Source organism: Chanos chanos, chromosome 8 (genome assembly GCF_902362185.1).
Source record: "Chanos chanos chromosome 8, fChaCha1.1, whole genome shotgun sequence".
In the NCBI taxonomy this organism is placed as follows: Eukaryota; Metazoa; Chordata; class Actinopteri; order Gonorynchiformes; family Chanidae; genus Chanos; species Chanos chanos.
In genome coordinates, this window is record NC_044502.1 from 16,854,788 (window position 1) to 16,874,985 (window position 20,198).

The window sequence follows — 20,198 nt, forward strand, 5'->3', positions numbered from 1 at the left end:
ATTTCCCCCCTTGTGGAATTGCATTAAAATTGTCTTGCATCAAAAAACAAAAGGGACTAAGAAAGTGCTCACTGTTTCAGAGCAAAACATCATCTCTTTGAGACTGTTATGCAGTCGTAAACTTTATAAATCCCTCACCTGTTTAGTCATTTTTCCTAAGCCATCTGGAAAAATAAACAATTATGTCCCACTTGCTATGAGTGTAACAGATTAATAAAGAACACTATGCAGTAGGGTGAGCAAAGTGCCTGGATGTACTGATATTGTCATTATATTGTCAGACAGCTGTTAGACACTTGATTAGACTAAATGCCAGTTTAACCACTCTTAATCCTGTGATATTAAAAATAAGCTTAAAAAAGTAAATAAAACAAGAAATCCATGGTCTATATGTTTACTTTAATGTTATAAACTTTACATACAACAGCTGTGTGTTTTACATTGAGAAGCAAAAGCAATGTTCCTAACCCAAAGTCAAGACTCTCAGTAACTCAGCTCTTAGTGTTCCACTGTCTTCCCTTTCCTTAATAGAATTCATGAATCTTAAGAAAAAAAACAACAACATGATTTAATGCTTAATTATTCTTTTTGACAAGTAATATGAGAATGATCAATGTGACAGTCTCTTTTTTAAATTGACTCGTCTCTTTAAAACTACAGCAGATTCTAGTATGCAGAGTTGCAGTCCTGTTTATTCGTCAGTCCTACACCACAGACGTGGTGCTCTCGGGGTTCACGCGCGGCCGCGAGCTCTTTCTCAGGTCTTGGAGCTGTTTGGCCGGTTTGCCCACTCCTTCCTCAAATCTCTTCTCCACCACAGGGAGGACGGTCTCGTGCAAGAAAGCGGCGTTTTGAAGAATAAAGGCTTTCTTATCCGCCTCCTGTTCGCAACGCAAACTAAAGTCCACGTGCTGAACCGCCACCAGAATAATCTCTCTCAGGCTCTCCAGAAAGACCATGTGCAGCTCTGGAAAGTACAACTTCAACCCTTCTTCGAGGAACGCCATCATCTGTTTGGTGAAAGCGACAACTGTGTAGCTAAGGTTGACCCAGCAGTCATCTCCCGTGTACTGCTCAAAGGTGCTCATCCCGCAACTACGCATCTCCTCTTTTAATTTAGCCAAAGCTTCGGGGGTCATGAGATTCATTTTACGCCACATCTCCTCGGAGTTACGATGTTTGGTGGCCTCAATGATGATGTCCTTTTGGCTCTGAAGGGCTGCTTTGATGTCTTTTACCAGAAGCGACTGCAGTATAAACGTCAGGTCCAGACCTATTTCGCTGAGCTGTTTGCAGTGCTCGTTAGCGACTTTGACGCACTCTGCCGCGGTCGATATACTCTCTTTGCTATCAAACACCTGCTTGCTGAAGGCGTCGACGAACATTTTCATGGCGGAGCGTGACCACACGACAAAAGCCGAGTAGCAGCCGGTGTTGCCGGCAAAGTCCATCTCGAATTCTTTGGCCGTCTCGAGAAGACTGGTGAAAAAGATATTGCAGAGTTTGTGGATGTAAAGAAGCGTGGCTCCTTCTATGCGAAGCTGTCGGATGGCCGTTTGCACGGCCGCCGCTCGATTTTTTAAGAACAGCTCGCAAGCTTTGGTGGACTGACCAAGGCGAATAAGCTGTGAGACGGCACGACGTGTGGCTTTAGGCCCTCCGCGAAGTGAACGGTCTGGAGAGAGTTCAAACACCAGCACCTCTGTCAGCTGACGCACCCGCTCGTCCACTTTGCTCCTCAGTTCCTTCACACGAGGACTCACCGGTTGGTCTCGGAGGTACTCATTTAGCTTATCTAGGAGATCCACGGCTCCCTCAAAATCTCTTTGTGCTATGCACACATCTAGATCTTCTGGAAGTTCTTGGATCCATTCTGGGCTCAAATCAACCAATTCCTCTGATTCCAGGGGCTCGTCCTCTTCGTCAAATGGATTGGTGGACACCTCCTGGCGAACGGGGGAATTTGGAACCTCCTCCTCTTTTTTGTGTCTGTCTTTTGCCACTTTGCTCTTCTTAGTTTCTTCAAGAATCTCCAACCACTCCTTCTTGATTTTACTGTTCTCGGCTTGGAAGATACGGCTATCTGGAAACATGAGGATTTTGAACATGTCTTTCATGGGAGGGTTGTCTTTCACGTTCACAACAGCAAAGTCCTGCAGATCATATAAAGTATTGTATTTATACTTGACAGTTCCACGGCGGTTTGCTAACCATGTTGCGATAAGTAAACAATCATTCATCAGAAAGGCGTGCACTTTTTGAATCTGTGACATGCTTTCAGCGTCGTATTCGATCAGATCGCCGTTGTACACCAAATACCTTCCTGGTGTTTCCATTAAGTTTTTACAACCTTCCACCTTCTCCAAAAGCGTGGTCAAGGTCCTCTGTTTCACCTCTTCGGTTTCTTTGGGGAAAGCTGCTAGCATTTCTTTCGCCGTTTCATCTTTGTCTGTTGACAGTAGAGTTTGTGTTATGCTTTCCATTATGCTCTTCTGCTCCGTGAGAATGTGGCTGAGTTGATACATTTCGCTTTCGAGATAAGAAATCTCTTTGGCAGTCTCAATGAACTGCCTGTAGTTCTTGTAAACATTTTTCTTCAGGTTTTGAGCAGTTTCGTCCGCCAGTGTCTGGATTTTATGGCGGTGTTCCTGTAAATCTCTGTCCCCGTCCGACTGCTGGGAGAGCTGCTTCACATAATTTTGCGGGTCGAAATTGGGTGATTCTAGTTGCTTGCGTAGCCTACTTCCCATATCTGCCATCGTGATGCTCTTAAGATGCTCTCAAAACTTATCAGAATTCGAAACAATAAAAATAATAACTGGAAAACAGTAGCAATTCGTTTAAATAAAGCAGTCCCCGTTATTCTTCAACGGAGCTGCTTCCTCATCTCAGGAACCAGGCAACTCCCATTTGTGTCATATGACAGGAAAAATCGGTGGCCAACAATACGTGGATGGCACAAACAGGAATATGATAAAAAGCGGAAAGATTCGCCATTATATAGAATTTTAAGACAGTATATAAGATTTTTAAGGGATAACATATGTTAGGATTTATAATATTAAGGCATTGTTTGTAAACTTGACTACATGCATGGCTAGAAATCGTTTTCACTCTTTCCTGGATGAATAACCTATCCCAGCATTCCGCCTCCTAAACGTAATCGACGAAGCAGAGTTCGTATCATACGGGGCGGGGGCTGTCCGATGCCGTTACTAAACAGATTTTTTGAAAATTAACTGGCCAGAAATTTTAGAGATGTTTTTGACAATTTTAACGAGCTTTCGTAAGAAGAATGTTCTTTAACGCAGACCGATTTCAAATGAACCAGCGCTGTCGGATAGTTATGGGGACATTTCTATTTGAATCATAATAGTCGAGAGCTGGTTGTCTAACAAATGAGTCTTGTGTGAAAAAACCTTACCCTGTTTTTCGCCAGTGGACATACCGTCACTGGACACCTCAATTAGACCGAAAATGGAAGACGAAGATTTCTTGCTCGCCCTCCAGTTACAAGAGCAATATGACTACGAAAACTCAACTTCAATTTGGAGTACTGAAGAGGACGACCGGAATCAGTTCAGCAAGAAACGTAAAGTTGAAGGGTCAGGCGGTATCGTTCCCTATTCTGGGTCTTCTCGAGGGCCTGAAAGACCGATGTCCATTGTCGACGAGTCTTGGGAGATGCTTGATCCGAACCCAGATGTTCGTGCCATGTTTTTAGAGTTTAACGATATGTTTTTCTGGGGGAAGCTCAGTGGAGTTGAGGTCAAATGGAGCCCCCGTATGACTCTGTGAGTTTGAAAGCAAATTTGACAGCTCTGTTTACGCACCCTTCTGTTCGCGTGTACAACAACGTAACTCCACACATCAAGTTATAGTAATATTCCCATAGCATAACTCTAGTAATCTCGCTATTCATAGTCTCACAAATACAGTAGGTACTACAGTGGTTAAGGGTGTGGGACAAAGTAACTGTCGGTTTGTGCTTGACTGTGTTTGACATTTGTAGGTGTGCTGGTGTATGTTCCTACGAGGGCAGAGGCGGCTTGTGTTCTATTCGACTCAGTGAACCTCTGCTCAAACTTCGCCCACGTCGGGATTTGGTTCAAGTTAGTAAAAGTCTACATTAATAATGAATGAATTTATTCACGTGACTGATCCATAAACACTGAATAATGTAATAATAATATAATTATAATTGTGCATATTGCAATATTGGCCCTTAATGTTCTAGGCCCTAAGAAAATGTAATGTGATATTCCGGTGGCTGAGATGCTTGATAATGTTGCACACTGAAATAAAGACTAGGGAAGCTTTCACATTGTCTGGAAGCATAGACTTGACCCTACCAGGCAATTAGATTTTCACCCCCTATATGCAGTACATGGCTGAAAATTGGCTGTTATTAGATACTTTAAGGAGTAAATATCTTTTTACCTGAGGTAGAGAGTGCCTTCCGACTAGGTCAGCTAACATTTCTGTTTTGAGGTTGCCATGTTTGGCTTGGACGTGTTTCTATTGTTTCCTCTAAATCTTCCAGATTATTTACTGAACATTAACAAACTAACATCAAATATCACTTTGAACACCTTTCGATAACAGAGCTCTGTGTTTATTGTCAGACACTTCTACACGAGATGATACACGCACTGCTGTTTGTGACCCAGAACAATCGAGACAGGGACGGCCACGGGCCCGAATTCTGCAAACACATGAACAGAATCAACCAAGCTAGCGGCACTAAAATCACCGTGAGCAAACCCTAATCTTTGTTCTGAGTTTCCATTTGTTTCCAAATGGCTAAACTGTGTTCCTGAATGCTTATTACATACAGTTTGTTTTGTGACTTTGCGTTATCCCAGGTTTACCACTCCTTTCATGACGAAGTAGATGTTTATCGTCAGCACTGGTGGCGATGTAACGGACCATGTCAGAACCGTAGGCCGTTTTTCGGTTACGTGAAGCGAGCGATGAACCGGGCGCCGTCAGCCAGAGACCCGTGGTGGGCTGACCACCAGAGGACGTGTGGAGGCACCTATACCAAAATTAAAGAGCCTGAGGGGTACGGGAAGAAGGGGAAAACGGAGGACAATAAGGATAAGAACGCTCCCAAAAAGCCCTCAGCCTCCCAGAAGAATAAACTGCCAAGCACTCCTGCAGGTTGTCATTTAATTCTCATTTTATCTAGCGTATACGTATAGGCTACATGTTTTTACATTAACCTTGTCTTTAACAATCAGTGAAAATATGGTTGAAATAAGTCGTCCCACGAAGAATTTTCTTTTATTGGTACACAAACAATGTGATTGATTGATTGATCAATTGATTTTGCATTTTTTTGTACGTATTCACACACGTATTCATTTTGCAGACACCTATTTAAAGGAAATTCCAACGCATGCAATGTACAAACCAAGCCATCAAGGAGCTGTCTGTGGCATAAGTGCCACCACTAGGTTCAATGTTAGACCAGATACAAGTGTTACAATAACACCTGCATTGTATTGAAATGAAATGAAAAATGAATATGAATATGGAATGCCTTTTCTGAAAGGAAAGTCCTTATATAGATAGATAGACAGATCGATAGATAAACAGATAAAAGCAGAGGTGAATGTAGATACAGAATATACTTTCTTCTGATGTAGGCCTCTGTTTTATTAAGTGCCTATTATTTTCCCAGCCTCAGGTTCTCAGGACATAAGGAATATCATTCCATTCAGTGGTAAAGGATTTGTGCTCGGAGGGAGTTCACAGACACCATCATCTTCCCAGAGTACCTCAGACCCAAAGACCGGACCCCCCCGGCCTCAGTCTTCCCTCCCAGGTCAGGTTTCTCCGAAGGACGTCAGTGTTGAACAGCCTCCAGACAAGAGAACCAGCACCAGTACCCCCAGGGTTTTTGGCAAAAAGTCGGTCAGCAATACCAAAGCCTTTGTCAATATCAATGGCTCACCCGTAAGAATCCAAGCCAACAGTCGTTGGTCAAATCCCTACGGAAATCCACAGGATCCTTCGAGAGCAAAACAAAGGTCTGTGCATGACCTTTTCCAGGCCAAAGGTCAGTCGCCTATAAAGACAGCAAGTGCCTCAAATACTTCAGCCTTGACCACTGTGACCAAAACATCTCCCATCGCTGGCCAGAGCCAGAGTGCAGCCTCAGGCAGGGGTTCAGGTTTAATACCCTCAGGGAACCTGTCGTGGAGCACTAAGCTTCCAAACTCACCGACTTCCAGACTTTTAGACTCCCACAGGTCTAGCGCCGCCGGAGAACCCAGACCTGGTTCTGTGAATCCTCGCCTCTCGAAACCCGTCGGCAGTCCTCAGAAATCCGGAGCCAGTGTTCCAGGCTCAAGGAAAAGGTCTTGGGAAAGCCGTGGTTCAGCACACATATTCGATTACTTCCAGCGAGCAGTGAGCGAGGCATCCGCGTCCAACGGGAGGAGGGAGGAGCCTGTCGCCACGCCAACGTCGTCCTCTTCCTCCGTAGAGCGGCAGGCTTCGGGGAGCGCGGCCTCTACGGTTACTGTGACTGTTAGTTGCCCGGTGTGTCAGAGCAGAATACTGGAGTCAAAAATCAATGAGCATCTGGACTCCTGTCTCACTTAGATGTGAGGACGACAGTGATTTTTAATGCCATGCACAAGCAATATACTGTCTACTCTTACTGTGTATTTCTTACAGGGAGGAGATGTTGCAGGTGTTTTAGATTATTCTGAGTAAGTTCTGAAACGTTTTATTTTCTGATACACTCTCTTTAAGAGAAATGCTCAACATTTTCAGATCTGTTTAAGGTCACATTTCTGCCATAAAGCAGCTTAAGTGATTGATGTTTTTCTACATTTTATTGGCTGTGATCCTGCCTTTCAGGATGCTAACAGTTAGCATAACAAAACAGAGTACATGAGTCAGAGGGCTTGGTTCCCTTTGGAACTCTGTCGTCGCAGCCGGTCGTTTTAAGGCAAGAACACAAGTCTGAGGAAAAAGGGGAAAAAAAAGGAACACGCTTCCTTTAAGATCAGGCTAAAACCTGAAACATTTCTTAGATACACCAACTTTTAACACTCTGCATCTACAGTGTAATTCATTCTTGACTGTTACCACTGCTGTATCTAATTTAGCGTTAGACTTGAAGCATTTTGTCTTCTGAGGAAACAGCAGTCTGGTCGCCGGACGTCCTTCATGCTCTTTTTCCTTTGGTCTGAGGGAGATGACCTGGGCGTGTTGGAAGCGTGTGTCTCATGGGTGTAGGTCAGACAGCAGTATTGACAGGACGTGGGCGGTGTTGCAGCAGTCTTTGGGTTCGGAAAAGTGCCTTTGCTCTCGTGCTGATCTGGCAGTATTGAATTTCACGCTTGCAGCCTGTTCACCTTCCCCTGCTTCAGAAATACACTCGACTCGCGTCCGGGGTCGTGTCCGCCAAGGGCATTCAACAAACGCCATCTCATCAATATTAGCTCCCTGTCTTGTCACCAGGACAACAGAACTGCTTAAAGGCCTCATATTTCAGGTGATGTATTAGAGTTGGATGGTCAAGAATTTACAGAAATGACTTCCACCAAAATAATAAGAGCTTGGTATGTTTGACATCATGGTGCTAATAATACAGAACATGTGTTTCAGGACTGTATCATGTGTAGTGGATGAATTAGTGTTAACATGGGAAAGATCATATGACCACACCCAGTGACATCACGCCTCCCTTCTCTGCTTTTCTGCTCTGTCTGTTTTATTGTTTTGTGGGGATTACACTGGAGATGGATGTTATCTTTAGTGTTCTTTTGTTAAGAACTGGGGGGTGTTCCAAGTACATGGTGTAGTGACTAACCAGACTAAGTTAACTCAGAGTAAGTAGTAAACCTAATAGAAGAGCCCTATGGCTTCATTCCTCTAGCAAAACGAAGCCACAAGGCTTTTCCACTAGGAGGTTTACTACTTACCCTGAGTTAACTTAGCCGGCTTAGTCACTAAACCATGTTCTTGAAATACCTCCCTGGCCAGTTTGCTTTTTCACATTTGACAGTGTTTGAGGTGTCTTTGTACAGTTTAAGACAAACATACAATGGCATTGGCAAGAACTGAAATTAAACTAGTAAGTTAAACTTTGGAAAATACTTTGTAGTTACTAGGTTGTGTTTGGCTAGATTTCTTTTTTTTTTAACAGCAAATGAATATTGAAGGTTTTAAATATTTCTCCTTGACTTTTAAAATAAGGTTTAATAAATTCCATTTGTGTGTTTTTTCTCTACACAAGACCACGGTTTAATTCATCGCATTTTGAAACTAAATAAGCTGCTGCTATGTGGGACTTTACATGTTTGTATTATGTGTACATGTTCATATTATGTTTACATGGTATGTGAAAACATATTGTCTGGATTCATGTTTGAGAAATGTTCATTTATTAATGTTCTGTTTGCATAGAATTAATAAATATGTTTCTGATATGTGCATTGTGTCCTCTTTGAATGCGACCTCTGTGAACTAACCACCAGAGAGCCTTTGAATAAACACCAGTCCCATTGGAAACTGTGTGATAATTCAATTGACTGAAAAATCACATCTTCTCTTAACAGACTACACTAGTCTCATATGCTCCATTGCATTTGAATAGAAAACAGAATCTCCCCATGGGGGCTTTGGGTACTGTCTACAAACAGCCCATTGATTCAAACTCAAAGACATACAAAGAAAATTTGTTTGTGTTGCTGTCCTTAAGGAGTTGTATTGTGGAGCTATTTTATATCCATTAACACGTACTTTGTTCCAAATACTCGAAGTGTTCTCAAATCCTAGCAGTATTTCCTTATCACTGAAAACCACACAAAAGATGTGTGTAATCTAAAATACCGCTTTGAAAGAATGACATGTGCTTACTATGTACGGTGATACTGAAAACACACAAGACTGTGAGATGCATTGCACTCTGATATTGTGGATATGAATCAAGTGCCTCATCATTTGCAAATTGATAATCTTTCAACTTACGCAAATAATATTTTGTGGTCTTCATGGGAGCACTCATAATCACAAAAGAATTAGACTCATTACAACCCTATCTTACCATATTTCACTCTTATCGTTATCTGGGATTGTAATTGTTTGTATAAAGAACTGACGTTATGCGCATATCTCTCAGATAAAAAATGTACTGTTAAGGTTGCAGGAAGACAAAGACAAAAAAGTGTTATAGCCCTCAGTGTGTCTTGGCCAAGCATTCAGACACTACACTACCACATCCCAAATTTATACTTCCCTCAGGAAGACCAGAGAGGATGGGAGGAAGAGGCATTATCCCATCTATACACATCCTTCCATCCTCACCAACACCCATTTAGTGGAAGAGTGTCCTTGGAGAATAACAGACACATCTTTCTATCAGAGAGCCGTGTCAGTCTACAGTAGCACTTAGGCTAATTAGGGGTCCACAATGGCCAATTTGATTACCCTTGTCTGGAGAGAAATCATCCATGTTTTTTTTTTCACTGTTTGACTAATGTGCATCTATTTCTCTGAACTACATGTAACAATTTGTGTACAAATAGTGTGGACAAGTATGTACAAACACTGTAATTGTGTGTGTTCACGTTGGCGTGTTTTTGTTGAACTCAGATAGGAAATAGCAGTGGTAAGACTGGCTGGATCCATGGCTTTGTGTGTCTTTGTGTTTAGTCACATGTGTCATTGTGGCAAACAGGCTTTGTCTCTTTGTTCCGGGGACCAGCTGTAGCTCAGGGCCAGGTTTTGGCCCGGACCTCTCACCATCTGTCCCAGAAATGACACCGCAGGTCACCGGCACGCGCACTCCTCCCCTGACCCTGCTCCAAAGCCATTGCTTTCCGCCCGTTTTCTCAGCTGTTTAACCTTAAGGTCAAGGTCCTGTAGCCTGGCTGGGCTTCAATAGGATAACACATTGCGATATGTTTGACCATCACACTCTAAGAATGAATACAGTGTGACTATACACAGCTGACAGGAACTGAACAGCATTTTAAAAAAAAAGCATTAATTTAATTAATGAAAAATTTATTTACCTTTATTTCGTGTGCAGCTTAAGTGTTTTTGTAACTGTTTGTATTAAGTACTTATGCCCTGATAGATCCATTTATTTATTCACCCGATAAAAATCTGAACTGTGACAAAAGGAACAGATAATAAATGAATAATTTGCTTAGATAAAGATCAAACATAGAAAGAAGAACATACAGGGTATTTGCCTGTAAACCACGTAACGCATTTGGGAAAAAAAAAATCAAAATCCAACAAGCCTTATGAATATTCATCCACCTTTTCCCTGTCCGTCACCAGCGGTGCACGCCCCGTCTGTTAAGGCTCCCTTTAAAGAGACAGGAAGTGGACGACCCAACCCGTGAAGAGATTAGTTGTTGTTCGGTGAGAGAGAAGGATACGTCTGTTGCATGTTTATTCGCCGCTAGAACGTTACGAACGTTCCGATTATTTTTCGAATGCAGTGATCAATCGTTCAGTCTAACTTTTCTTTAACCTTGTGAGGTATTGTTAGAACGATGAACGGCAAGTCCTCGAATGGCCCAGCGGGCGGACCGCTGGCCTGTATAGAGGGGCTACCTCCGTTGCCCAAGAGTTTAAGCGGCTTGCTGAATTCAAGCGGAGGCTCCTGGAGAGAGATGGAGAGGATGTACGCTAAGAAGACCATGATTCAAGACGACCTGAGCCGTGGTCGTAGCAACGCAGACAATTTTATGGCAAATAAACCAGCAAATCTTGATGCAGCCTTGGCACTTCTGAGAAAAGAGATGGTAAGCTGACTGTTTATGAAGATGTATGAAGACAAAGCTTGCGAAATGAACGCAACAGCTGCTCTGACTTTCATGGGATAATCAGTGCTAGTCACCTAATCAGAATGTAATCCTGGGCTAAAATCATGGTCGCTTCGGTACCCAGAAAAAATTAGATATTTGTATGACTTGTTGTAATTTCGATGAAAATTGGAATTTCAGCCGATAGTAAAGGGGTGAAACGTTAGCTACCCTAAAACTCCAGGGTTCGCAAACACATTTGTGTTAAACTTAATTCTTTTTCCAGTTCGTTTTTAATAAATACCAGTGACGCCAGAGAGAACGTGTAGCTATCAGAACTCTTTTCAGATCAAATAAAATACAGGCTACAGTTCTCCTGTGTTCTGATAATCTAATCTGCATTCTGTAGAGGTTCAGGCTTTGGAGCGCCATGTAATTGGTCTCTTTGATCTCTTGCCAAACCTTCCTACTCAGATATTTGGCAATTTGTATCCACGGAACGTTGCTCACTGTGTATTTTAGTTACGGGAAAAGCTTGAACGTTTTTAAAATTCCTGGCGGATGATATTGTTTTTCAGGTGGGGTTACGGCAACAGGATATGTCGTTGCTGTGTCAGCTTTGGTCCCTGCACGAGTCGATTCAGGAGTATAAGGGCAGTTGTCAAGACCTCTCCGCTGGCTCGAGCGCCGACGGACCCTATGGGATGGAGAACGGATACTTTGACGAAGATGACGAATATTACCAGGACTCCGGCATTACACCAACGGAAACTCCGGACGGAAACGAGACGACGTCTCCCAAAAATGGCACAGACAAGGATAAGTGGCTTGAGGACTCTTTTCGTATCACCATCTAAAGAAAAGCCCATGATACAGAATTGTGCTGTTTTGCTGCAAACCCCTACCTACCTGGCCTGCTTACCCTTGAGGTAGTACGCAGTTTTTTTTTTAATTTTGTTTTTTTTGTTTGTTTTTTTTAAGCGGCGCACATCTTTTGCTGGCTTTTTGTCGATGTCGTCTTTTTTCAGCAGACTTTTTTTTCTATAGAACAGTATAAAAACAAAAAGTTGATTATTTATTATTATATGATGTATGAAAAATATTGTATTTTTCTGATTTTATGAACATTTTGAAATTTTCTATGGTCTGGTTGTGAATTCTAAGGACTAAATGAGAACTCTAATATTCATGTTTACAGGAAAAAAAAAATCACCCACGTTGGGTCTCTCGTGACAAATCTGCAAACTCTGGTTGAAAAAAATGTGAAGGAAGATGCTGGATACATTGTTTACTTTTTCAAAGGTATAATCCAGGGTAGGCATAGTCCGCTTTGCTGATGTTCACTTAAGATTGATGGGTGGGGTTTTCCTGAATATTTCAGCGATGGTTTTGTCCTTCTGGTTTAGGTCAAGAATCTATTTAAGATGGCATAGATAAGAGATGTTTAAACAAACTCTCTTATTCGCAGTTTCACTCTGCAAAACATACATTTCCCACAGAAATCACAAGTATTCTAACATCTTACATGCACTTATACATGCTTACATTATCATCTGCATTTGTAATTTACTCGGTTTCATCCCAAATAGAGGTCATGTAGAATAAAAACTGTCAACACAAACTCCCCACTTATATTAAACGGTGCTACTAAATAGTCTTCCAATACCATGTTACTGAGGTCAAGCATTGAAAAGGAGTCTGAACACTCGCCAAATCCTGTCATGGCTTAGTAGCTGGCCTATGAATACAAAGTGGCTTGTAATGAATTTGCTCACATTCATAGTTGGTGTAAGTCAACTTTCTTGTTGAGTAGCTGAAGGCAACTCAAATGCAAATCAGTCAACATTCGTACATGAGGTAAACAAACCAAAGAATAAACTGAATGGTCAATTATTCAGACTTTGTCAAACTTTGTTGTTTACTCTACAGAAATCGTCCATCTCAAACAAAGCACACTTGTAGTGTGTGTGTGGGGGAATGAGTGTATTTCGTTATACAGCTTGTCTAAAATGTACACAGTGCATGTTAATAAAGGCTTGAATCCTACCCAGAGCTTTTCTTTAGTGGAGCCATTGACTAGCATTAAAAATAATTTACTCATATTCGTCTGATGGAAAGTGGTGGAAAAATCATACCATAGACTTAGCATACAGAAAGAAATATCCCAGTTAAAAGTGGGTTTTTTTCTTGTTTGTTTGTTTGTTTGTTTTAATGTCTCTACCTCTTGCATTTTGTGTTTCTTCACTCATAGTCATTTCACATTTCCACAACTTATGCAACTATCTGTTGGTGCACAGTCATTAGATAGAAAAATTCAGTTTTACTGAAGTATGTTCAGAATCTTCCAGTCTTTCTCTCCTTCCCAAATGTCTAATCGTTCTCTTTTGGCCGAATTCTGACGCTGCACTGGGAAAGTGATCACATTAGCAGAACAATGGGTCACTTTGTCCTGTGAACCACCTGGGTTTACGATACTTAAAACCTCAGCAACACCGAACGGGGAGACTTCACACAACGTGCCTTTAAAGGCCAGAGACACCCCCCCCCCCCAAAAAAAAACCGCAGCCAGTCCAGGTCTCTGGCCCCCTAAACTTTGAGTGTTTTCTCTTCACTTTTATTCTGACTGTTCACAGCTACTTATACGATCCATGTCTGAAACTGTCATTGGAAAGTTCTAGAAACATACGTCCCAAGAATGTATCCCCTCATCTCAAGCAGAGTTGTTCACCACAGTGGTTCAGATGTACTTGTTTTTTTCGATATAGTTCCTTGGCTTACCCCCATGTGGAAATCCCTCACGTATTCAGCAATGTGCATATTTAAGCTGCTTTCTTCTCTGATCTCACTGTTAGTCATCTCTGATTGGTTAAGAATCGCAAGCCTCTCCAGGCTTCCTGTACAATAATAATAATTATAATAAATTATTCTCTCTGAATGTTCACTGTTGGAGTGTGTCTGTGCATTGAGTTCATCTGCGTGTTTTGTTTTTGATTTTGATTTCTCTCTGAAGGGTTGGAAATAGGATCGGATTTCCAATCTAGACTTTTTGATTTGGAATAGCTTTGGAGTGCCGTCTCCCACAAGTCAGCGGTTTTTATCTTCTCCGCCAATCAAAATTCAGGAATAGCTGAGTGTATTTTAGTTAATTATGAAAGATTAGTTTCGCATGCTCTTCTATCTGACAATTCTGACAGATTAATAAGTAAAACTAAGTAAATAAGGAGCAGCACGCAACCATGGCTGTTCTCATTGGTTTGCACTAAGACCAAGAAACCTATTCCTGCAAAATGCAAAATCTCAGACAAGAGGGTGGTAAGAACAGTCTAGTGAGGTACATAGAGACTGATAGAGGTGGATCATGTGTAAAGTTGCATTTTGTGTTCTGTACAGAGGTCTTTCTGCCAGGACAAACATTGGCAATCGGAAAAAGAAGCTCAACTACTTTGCTTATCAGTCAGGGGTGTGACACGTGCTTGTCTCTTGATTGGCTGCCCCGATATCTCCAAAGAGAGACACAAAAACTGAATACTGGTCATTCATACAGTGTACAAAAAAATCAGACGTGATCTTGTTAATTAGGAGCAAACAGTCTTTTTTTAATGGCTATTTAGATATCCAAATAGTATCGAATAATAGGAAAATATAAGGGAATTTATCGATATGCAGTTCTCCTTTAATATGTGCTAAGCCTAAACATGCAGCGGCGTGCTCGAGACTAAGCCCCTGTTTAGAAGATTGAGGTGGATTAGCGTAATCTTAATTTAAAAGCAGAGCCAGGGTGCCACATTTCTCCAGGACTGGACAGTAAGCTGCACTGGGGGACAGAGCATTGTGGCGTGAGGCCTGCCAGCCACCTCACCCTGAACCCAGGTCACAGGACTCATCCTAACAGTCATCTCTCAGGGCTTGTTTTCTGAGGAAAAAATTCACTCCTGAGACATGGGTACACAGTGAGTTTTTGAATAATTTTATCATGACTGAATACCTGTGTGGGGTTTGTTTTATGATGGTACCGACTATTTCCGGGTTCAGTCCTTTCTATAAATACCCAAAAAGCATGTGTTGAAGTTGACCTTTACCATGTTTTCCTTCTCCACTTGGGCATATTTCAAATCTCTTTGACATACTTGAGGGCAACCAAAACCAACTACTGAGATATATATATATATATATATATCTATGTCAGTGAACACGTTTGAAATGTTCCACATGGAAATGGGTAGCATTTCTGATATGTCCCCGGCTCCTGGTGAAATGGATGATTCGGTCTGATATTTCAGCTGGAAATCATTTCAACTGAATCTGAGCCTAAAAAAGTTACTTCCAAAGTCACAGACACACACACACACACACACACACACACACACACCCTTTTCCATTTACAGTCATAGAGTTTTTAAAAGAATTAATTTTTTAAATAGATAGATAGATAGATAGATAGATAGATGGATTCTTTATTGTCCTTTTGCAAGGAAATTTCCCTCTTAATGTGAGCAGAGTGGACATGCCATTAATTTTCCATGTGTTGTGACTCTCGTTACGCTAATTATATTAGCTAGATACATGTTCAAAAGCCACACATTCTTCAAAGGCTTTTCAAATCTAAAGTTAGATACACCCAAACATCATTTCAACTCCTCCCTAGCCCAAAACACACACCCATACATACACACACGCACACACACATACTCGCATGCTTGGTGGTGTAGATCAACCAGTCTTAATCTGGAAGAACTAAGACAGAGGAACTTACAGGATATTCAGTAATGGTTGAGAGAGAGAGACAGACAAACTTGTCTGATTAGATTAATAAGTGAGCCACAAACAGAGTGAAATGAAAAGTGGTAATGAGAGAGGGCCAAACCAGTCTGAAAAGGTTCCGTCCATTCGCCCAGACTCTGACACCACAGCAGCTTCTCTCTAACTGAGGAGTGCCTCTAAAAACAAGCATCTACAATTATCACTGAAACAAGCCTGGACCTCTAACCAGATACTCTTCGGTTTGTGTGTCATTTCAGGGGTGTGTGTCTGTGAATGTGTGTATGTGTGGTAAATCATGATTTGGCTGGGCGTTTTTTGTTGTTGTTGTTGTTGTTGTTGTTGTTGTTGTTGTTTTGCTTTTTGTTTGGTTTTTTTTATTGGGGCGATCTGAAAAAAAAAAAAAAAAGACTGAGGTGAAGAGAAAACATGTTACAGAAAGCCAGCCGGGACTTTCACTCACTGGTTACAGCAGGACTCAAACATAGCAGACAGCATATCTTATACAGCACTGGCCTGTTTGGTAAACTCTCATTTAGCTCCAGAGTGTGTTTGTATACGGCTGGGAGGACAATGCTCGTTTGTAAGACGGGGCTGTAAATTTTTGCTGACAGATATCTACTTTGGGTCCTGGTGGAGACAGATTCTGTCTGGGCCTTAAGACTAAACACACAGACAAATCCAAAAACAAGAACTATCCAGAAGCTTGTCCCAACACGCAGAACATCTCTACAACAACGAACTCTCATAACAAATGTATGTCAGGAATACAGTGACAAGGACATTTATTAAAAAAAACATTTATTAAAATCTTACACAAACAACCCCAATGATAGTGAGGCTAAAACATTCCACAATAGTCAATGACGTAAGTGGGTTGCATGTAACAGTTTCATGTATGTTTTTGGAACATCAGAAAGTTCAAGATAACAGAGCGTGTTCTCAGAGAGTTGCACAGGGCTGGATTCTACACGACTGCTGAGTTAGAAACATCCTCAGGGCCCGTGGACTACACCAACCCCCTCCCCAACCCCCACCCCTCCGTGCATGCGGGCGCGCGTCTGTATATCCGTGTGAGAGTGTAAAAATGCATGCCATTCCCGAGTTACTTGTCTTAAACAGTACAGTCACCTTCGTGAGTGACCCATTTGTGTCTGTGTACACTGTAAAACCTGTTTGTGATTAATGTGAGGCAACAACATGACTCTCTATGAGCTTAATTTAACATGCTGTGGAGAATTTGATGCTGCTTGAAGCTCTAAATTGTTTTCTAAACCGACGCTGAAGGCAGCTAGAATCTGTCCTTTGCTAAACCAATCTGATGAGACTAAACGGATTTATCCCAAAATCTTAAAATGAATGTCATAATGTTGTTTTGTTTTTCTTCAACAAACACTGCTTAAAAAAAAAAACAACAACATTCTGAAACATCTTAACCCAGACCAAAGTAAATTCCATTACAGGTAAATCTTATATATGGCAAAAAATTGTTGCATGTGGATGTGCTCTTTGGTATAAACAGGCGGATGTTTCCTTTACTGAGCAGAACTAACTGGCAGGAATTTGGGCAGTTAGTTGAGGAATGTATAGCAGTTGCTCTAATACCATTCTTAATGATGAGTGGTTGTTGTGAAGTTCCACTCCTCTGGGTTTCCCTTTGAGGACCCAGTTTAGACAACTCCACTTTATCCTGCATACCATACTGCCTCAAAGATCAGTCATGTCTGTTTCTGCCTGAGCTTGATGGAAAGCTTTAGGAGTATGACATCCGAAGGAGAATATACTGGAGGTGAAAGGTTTCACTCAATTCGGTGAAAACCTCTCCCGGGAGCATTTCCACGGGATCCATTATTACACTGTTGTTTTTTCTTTTTCTTCATTTGATTTTCCTGGAAATTCCCGAAGGATTAAGTATGGCGGCCAGAGTCCAAAGCTCCCATTGATTCCAGTCAAAAACGAACAATGTCCCCCTTTTTGTGGGTGCTCTGTTCCGAGGGGAAATGCACGTAATCCTACGAGGTCCAGTGTAGCTGCTGTGAAATGTAAGTGACTCCGGTTTCCAATACCAGGCCAATGATCACAGCCAGGAGGGACAGTCTTCGACTACAGTTCAGAATCACTGAAACACACAATTACAACATTCGTGCTTCAAACACCCACTGTATAGATCTCAACTCTCTCTGTGGTCAGCATGAATTAGACACTGAACTACTGTGATTTGAACAGAGAAGAAAGATTCTTTTATGATGCAGTTGCAGTTAAGTTAGCTGATATATTTGTTCACAGATTTAAGAAAAATGTCTATTTAGTGTAAGACAAAGTACAAAACCAAATCTGTTTGGCATTAAAAATGAGAACTGAACCTTGGAAGCCTCATGAAAAACAAGTGCTAAACAATTACATGTTTTGGAGAGATCGATAATGAGTTAATGTTAAATGTGGGAATAGAATCAAACAGGGCATGGTTCAGTGGAGATGAATCAGAGCTCCCTCAAAGGGCAGTGGGGAGAAAAGTGAGTGAGGAAACAGAGAACTCCAGTACAGCTGGTTCAAACCTGCATACATTTCCTCTGTCTGATTATACAGAAAAGTTTTAACGAGGGCCTCGTGTGGCTGCTTTATTCAGTCTCTGACAAAACCACTAATTAACATGCAAATATTCAAATGTGCCACCTGCTGTCTCTCCTAATTAAAGCTACTAATGCACAGGTTTCATCTGTGACCAAACAAAATCCAGAGAGAGAGACAAGAGGGGGATTGTTTACCATCCATCCATCCATCCATCCATCCATCCATCCATCCATCCATCCATCCAACTAAACTAAGCATTCAGAGCAGGTCTTGAGCAGAGTGAAGGAGAAATTTACCTCGTATGGCCTGAGTGTTGGAGGTAAGGACAAACAAACGGATTAGTTTGAAGCACAGAGGGGAGTAGTCGTGCTCCCAGATAACGGCCGGGATCAGGAGAACCTTCCCATAACTGGACAGCAGGAGAGCCTTCAGTAACAAACACAACTGGAGCTCCTCCCCCCGTAACCGTTCCCTAAGCCACAGGAACGCCAGCACGCTTGCACAGAACACGCCCAGCTCTGCCCAGGAGCAACGCAAATCAGTACAAGTCATCATAAATCTATATCAGCCGTTATGTCATCTCATGTCCACTTTCTTTTTATTTGATCTTATTTCATGCACTTGTTTTAGTCTCCCTTCAAAGCTATTTGACAATTACATTATTATTGTTATTATTATAATAATCATTATCGTTGTTGCTGATGTTGACTACTGGAAAAACAGCAGTCAGAGTTCATTAATACACATGTACAGATTCAGTGCAGTGTGTGATTTACCCATGGCTGCGAGTCCAAACATGCTGTAGAAGTCCCATTCTTTAGTGTATCTGATGATGTCTGCAGGGTCACTGCTCTGCTCCCCACCCTGGAGCTGAGACCAGCGCAAATATGCCTCACACAGCAGGCAAAACACACACAGCTTCCAGTGGATCTGCAAGACATCAAAAAATTACATTCAGTCAAGGACACCAGTCAGCCAAACTCTAACAGCAAATCACAGATTTAAAACAACGTTATGTTCAGTGGTTTAAAAAAAAGTATTTACACATTTATAGTAAGATATTCATTACAAAACTGAATGTAAAAAGCAAGAATATAATACTATATATAATTAGCATAATTAGTATCAGTTATGCTTATGCATAATTATGAATACATTACACATGACTTATGAAAAATAAGTAGCAGTCTAATACACATTTTGATATCAATAAATATTTACATAATATTGTCTTAAAGGCATAAAGAGAAAAGTATATATGAGGGTACAAATGCTTTAATGTCTGTGAATATGATAATGTATACTAGAATGTACAGTTAGTATGTGTGTATATCATATAAAGTGTATGTGTGTATAAACTCACATTGATTTTTGTGTTGAAGAGAATGTGTCTGAACGCTTGGATTTTACACAGAATGGCGTCAATCAGGATAATAACGGGATCGTATTCGATATATTTGTCCACCGTTTTTTTGCATGATTCCTGCGAGACAGATAGACAGATAGACAGAAGAGAGGGGGGTGGGAGGAATTACTGATTTTGAGAAGCACGAGAATGATAATCAAAGTTCTCGGGGTGGAACCGATATATTTGGTTAAAATATTATCTCACAGGTGAGTAAAATGATATACATGCATTTGGTGTTACTCAGGTTGCCATCGTCTATCCAATTCAAATGAATGGAGCAACTGTCACACTAGCCAGAGGATAGCATGACATGTTTTGCTGCGTTAGATGCCTGTAGAAAGCAGCACGCGGAAAACCTGCAAGCCTATCAGAAATTTGCACTGACAGAAACACTCACGCATATAGTGATCTTCAAAATCCCGTTGCTATAGTCCCGGTGAAGTTCGTATGCTTCCTTATTACACTCGATACATTTAAAAGGTACTTCAGCCATCCTACTCCACACACCGGCTCCGAAAATACAAGCTTCCTGACTGAACGAAGAGGGAGGGTTTTTTGCGGCTATTTGTGTGGGAGATGTAGTAGCTTACGGCCTCGCTTTGTATTAGTGTACGGTCGTCCACTGCGTTTCAGAGAACTACATTTACCACAGTTCTAAGTGCTTCTCACCTGCTCATTCG

General features: G+C 41.5%; 4 protein-coding genes across 4 annotated transcripts; 2 read left to right on the plus strand and 2 right to left on the minus strand.

Annotated features, from left to right (window-relative positions):
• Positions 1–427: 427 nt before the first annotated feature.
• On the minus strand, positions 428–2,844 carry exoc8 (exocyst complex component 8). Its single transcript, XM_030781918.1, has one exon. The coding sequence runs from the start codon at positions 2,757–2,759 to the stop codon at positions 705–707; it is 2,055 nt and encodes a 684-aa protein (XP_030637778.1). The 5' UTR covers positions 2,760–2,844; the 3' UTR covers positions 428–704.
• Positions 2,845–3,421: 577 nt separating this feature from the next.
• On the plus strand, positions 3,422–6,690 carry sprtn (SprT-like N-terminal domain). The gene is made up of 5 exons (XM_030782940.1): positions 3,422–3,794; positions 4,013–4,112; positions 4,626–4,754; positions 4,866–5,163; positions 5,687–6,690. The coding sequence occupies exons 1-5, from the start codon at positions 3,478–3,480 to the stop codon at positions 6,610–6,612; spliced, it is 1,770 nt and encodes a 589-aa protein (XP_030638800.1). The 5' UTR covers positions 3,422–3,477; the 3' UTR covers positions 6,613–6,690.
• Positions 6,691–10,384: 3,694 nt separating this feature from the next.
• fam89a (family with sequence similarity 89 member A) lies at positions 10,385–11,799 on the plus strand. The gene is made up of 2 exons (XM_030782459.1): positions 10,385–10,781; positions 11,360–11,799. Exons 1-2 carry the CDS (start codon positions 10,530–10,532, stop codon positions 11,636–11,638), a joined length of 531 nt encoding a protein of 176 aa, XP_030638319.1. The 5' UTR covers positions 10,385–10,529; the 3' UTR covers positions 11,639–11,799.
• A 5,752-nt stretch (positions 11,800–17,551) lies between these two features.
• arv1 (ARV1 fatty acid homeostasis modulator) lies at positions 17,552–20,011 on the minus strand. The gene is made up of 5 exons (XM_030782941.1): positions 19,916–20,011; positions 19,474–19,593; positions 18,887–19,040; positions 18,407–18,628; positions 17,552–17,658 (listed from the first exon to the last, which is right to left on the minus strand). The coding sequence occupies exons 1-5, from the start codon at positions 20,009–20,011 to the stop codon at positions 17,552–17,554; spliced, it is 699 nt and encodes a 232-aa protein (XP_030638801.1).
• Between the last annotated feature and the right edge of the window lie 187 nt (positions 20,012–20,198).

Coding starts and splice junctions, on each gene's coding strand:
- exoc8 (XM_030781918.1), bottom strand. CDS start 2,759: ATGGCAGATATGGGAAGTAGGCTACGCAAGCAACTAGAATCACCCAAT.
- sprtn (XM_030782940.1), top strand. CDS start 3,478: ATGGAAGACGAAGATTTCTTGCTCGCCCTCCAGTTACAAGAGCAATAT. Junction 4,113..4,625: donor CACGTCGGGATTTGGTTCAA/GTTAGTAAAAGT, acceptor GTTTATTGTCAG/ACACTTCTACACGAGATGAT. Junction 4,755..4,865: donor CTAGCGGCACTAAAATCACC/GTGAGCAAACCC, acceptor GCGTTATCCCAG/GTTTACCACTCCTTTCATGA.
- fam89a (XM_030782459.1), top strand. CDS start 10,530: ATGAACGGCAAGTCCTCGAATGGCCCAGCGGGCGGACCGCTGGCCTGT. Junction 10,782..11,359: donor CACTTCTGAGAAAAGAGATG/GTAAGCTGACTG, acceptor ATTGTTTTTCAG/GTGGGGTTACGGCAACAGGA.
- arv1 (XM_030782941.1), bottom strand. CDS start 20,011: ATGGCTGAAGTACCTTTTAAATGTATCGAGTGTAATAAGGAAGCATAC. Junction 19,041..19,473: donor TCTTCAACACAAAAATCAAT/GTGAGTTTATAC, acceptor GATGTCTTGCAG/ATCCACTGGAAGCTGTGTGT. Junction 17,659..18,406: donor CAACACTCAGGCCATACGAG/GTAAATTTCTCC, acceptor TGTGTGTTTCAG/TGATTCTGAACTGTAGTCGA.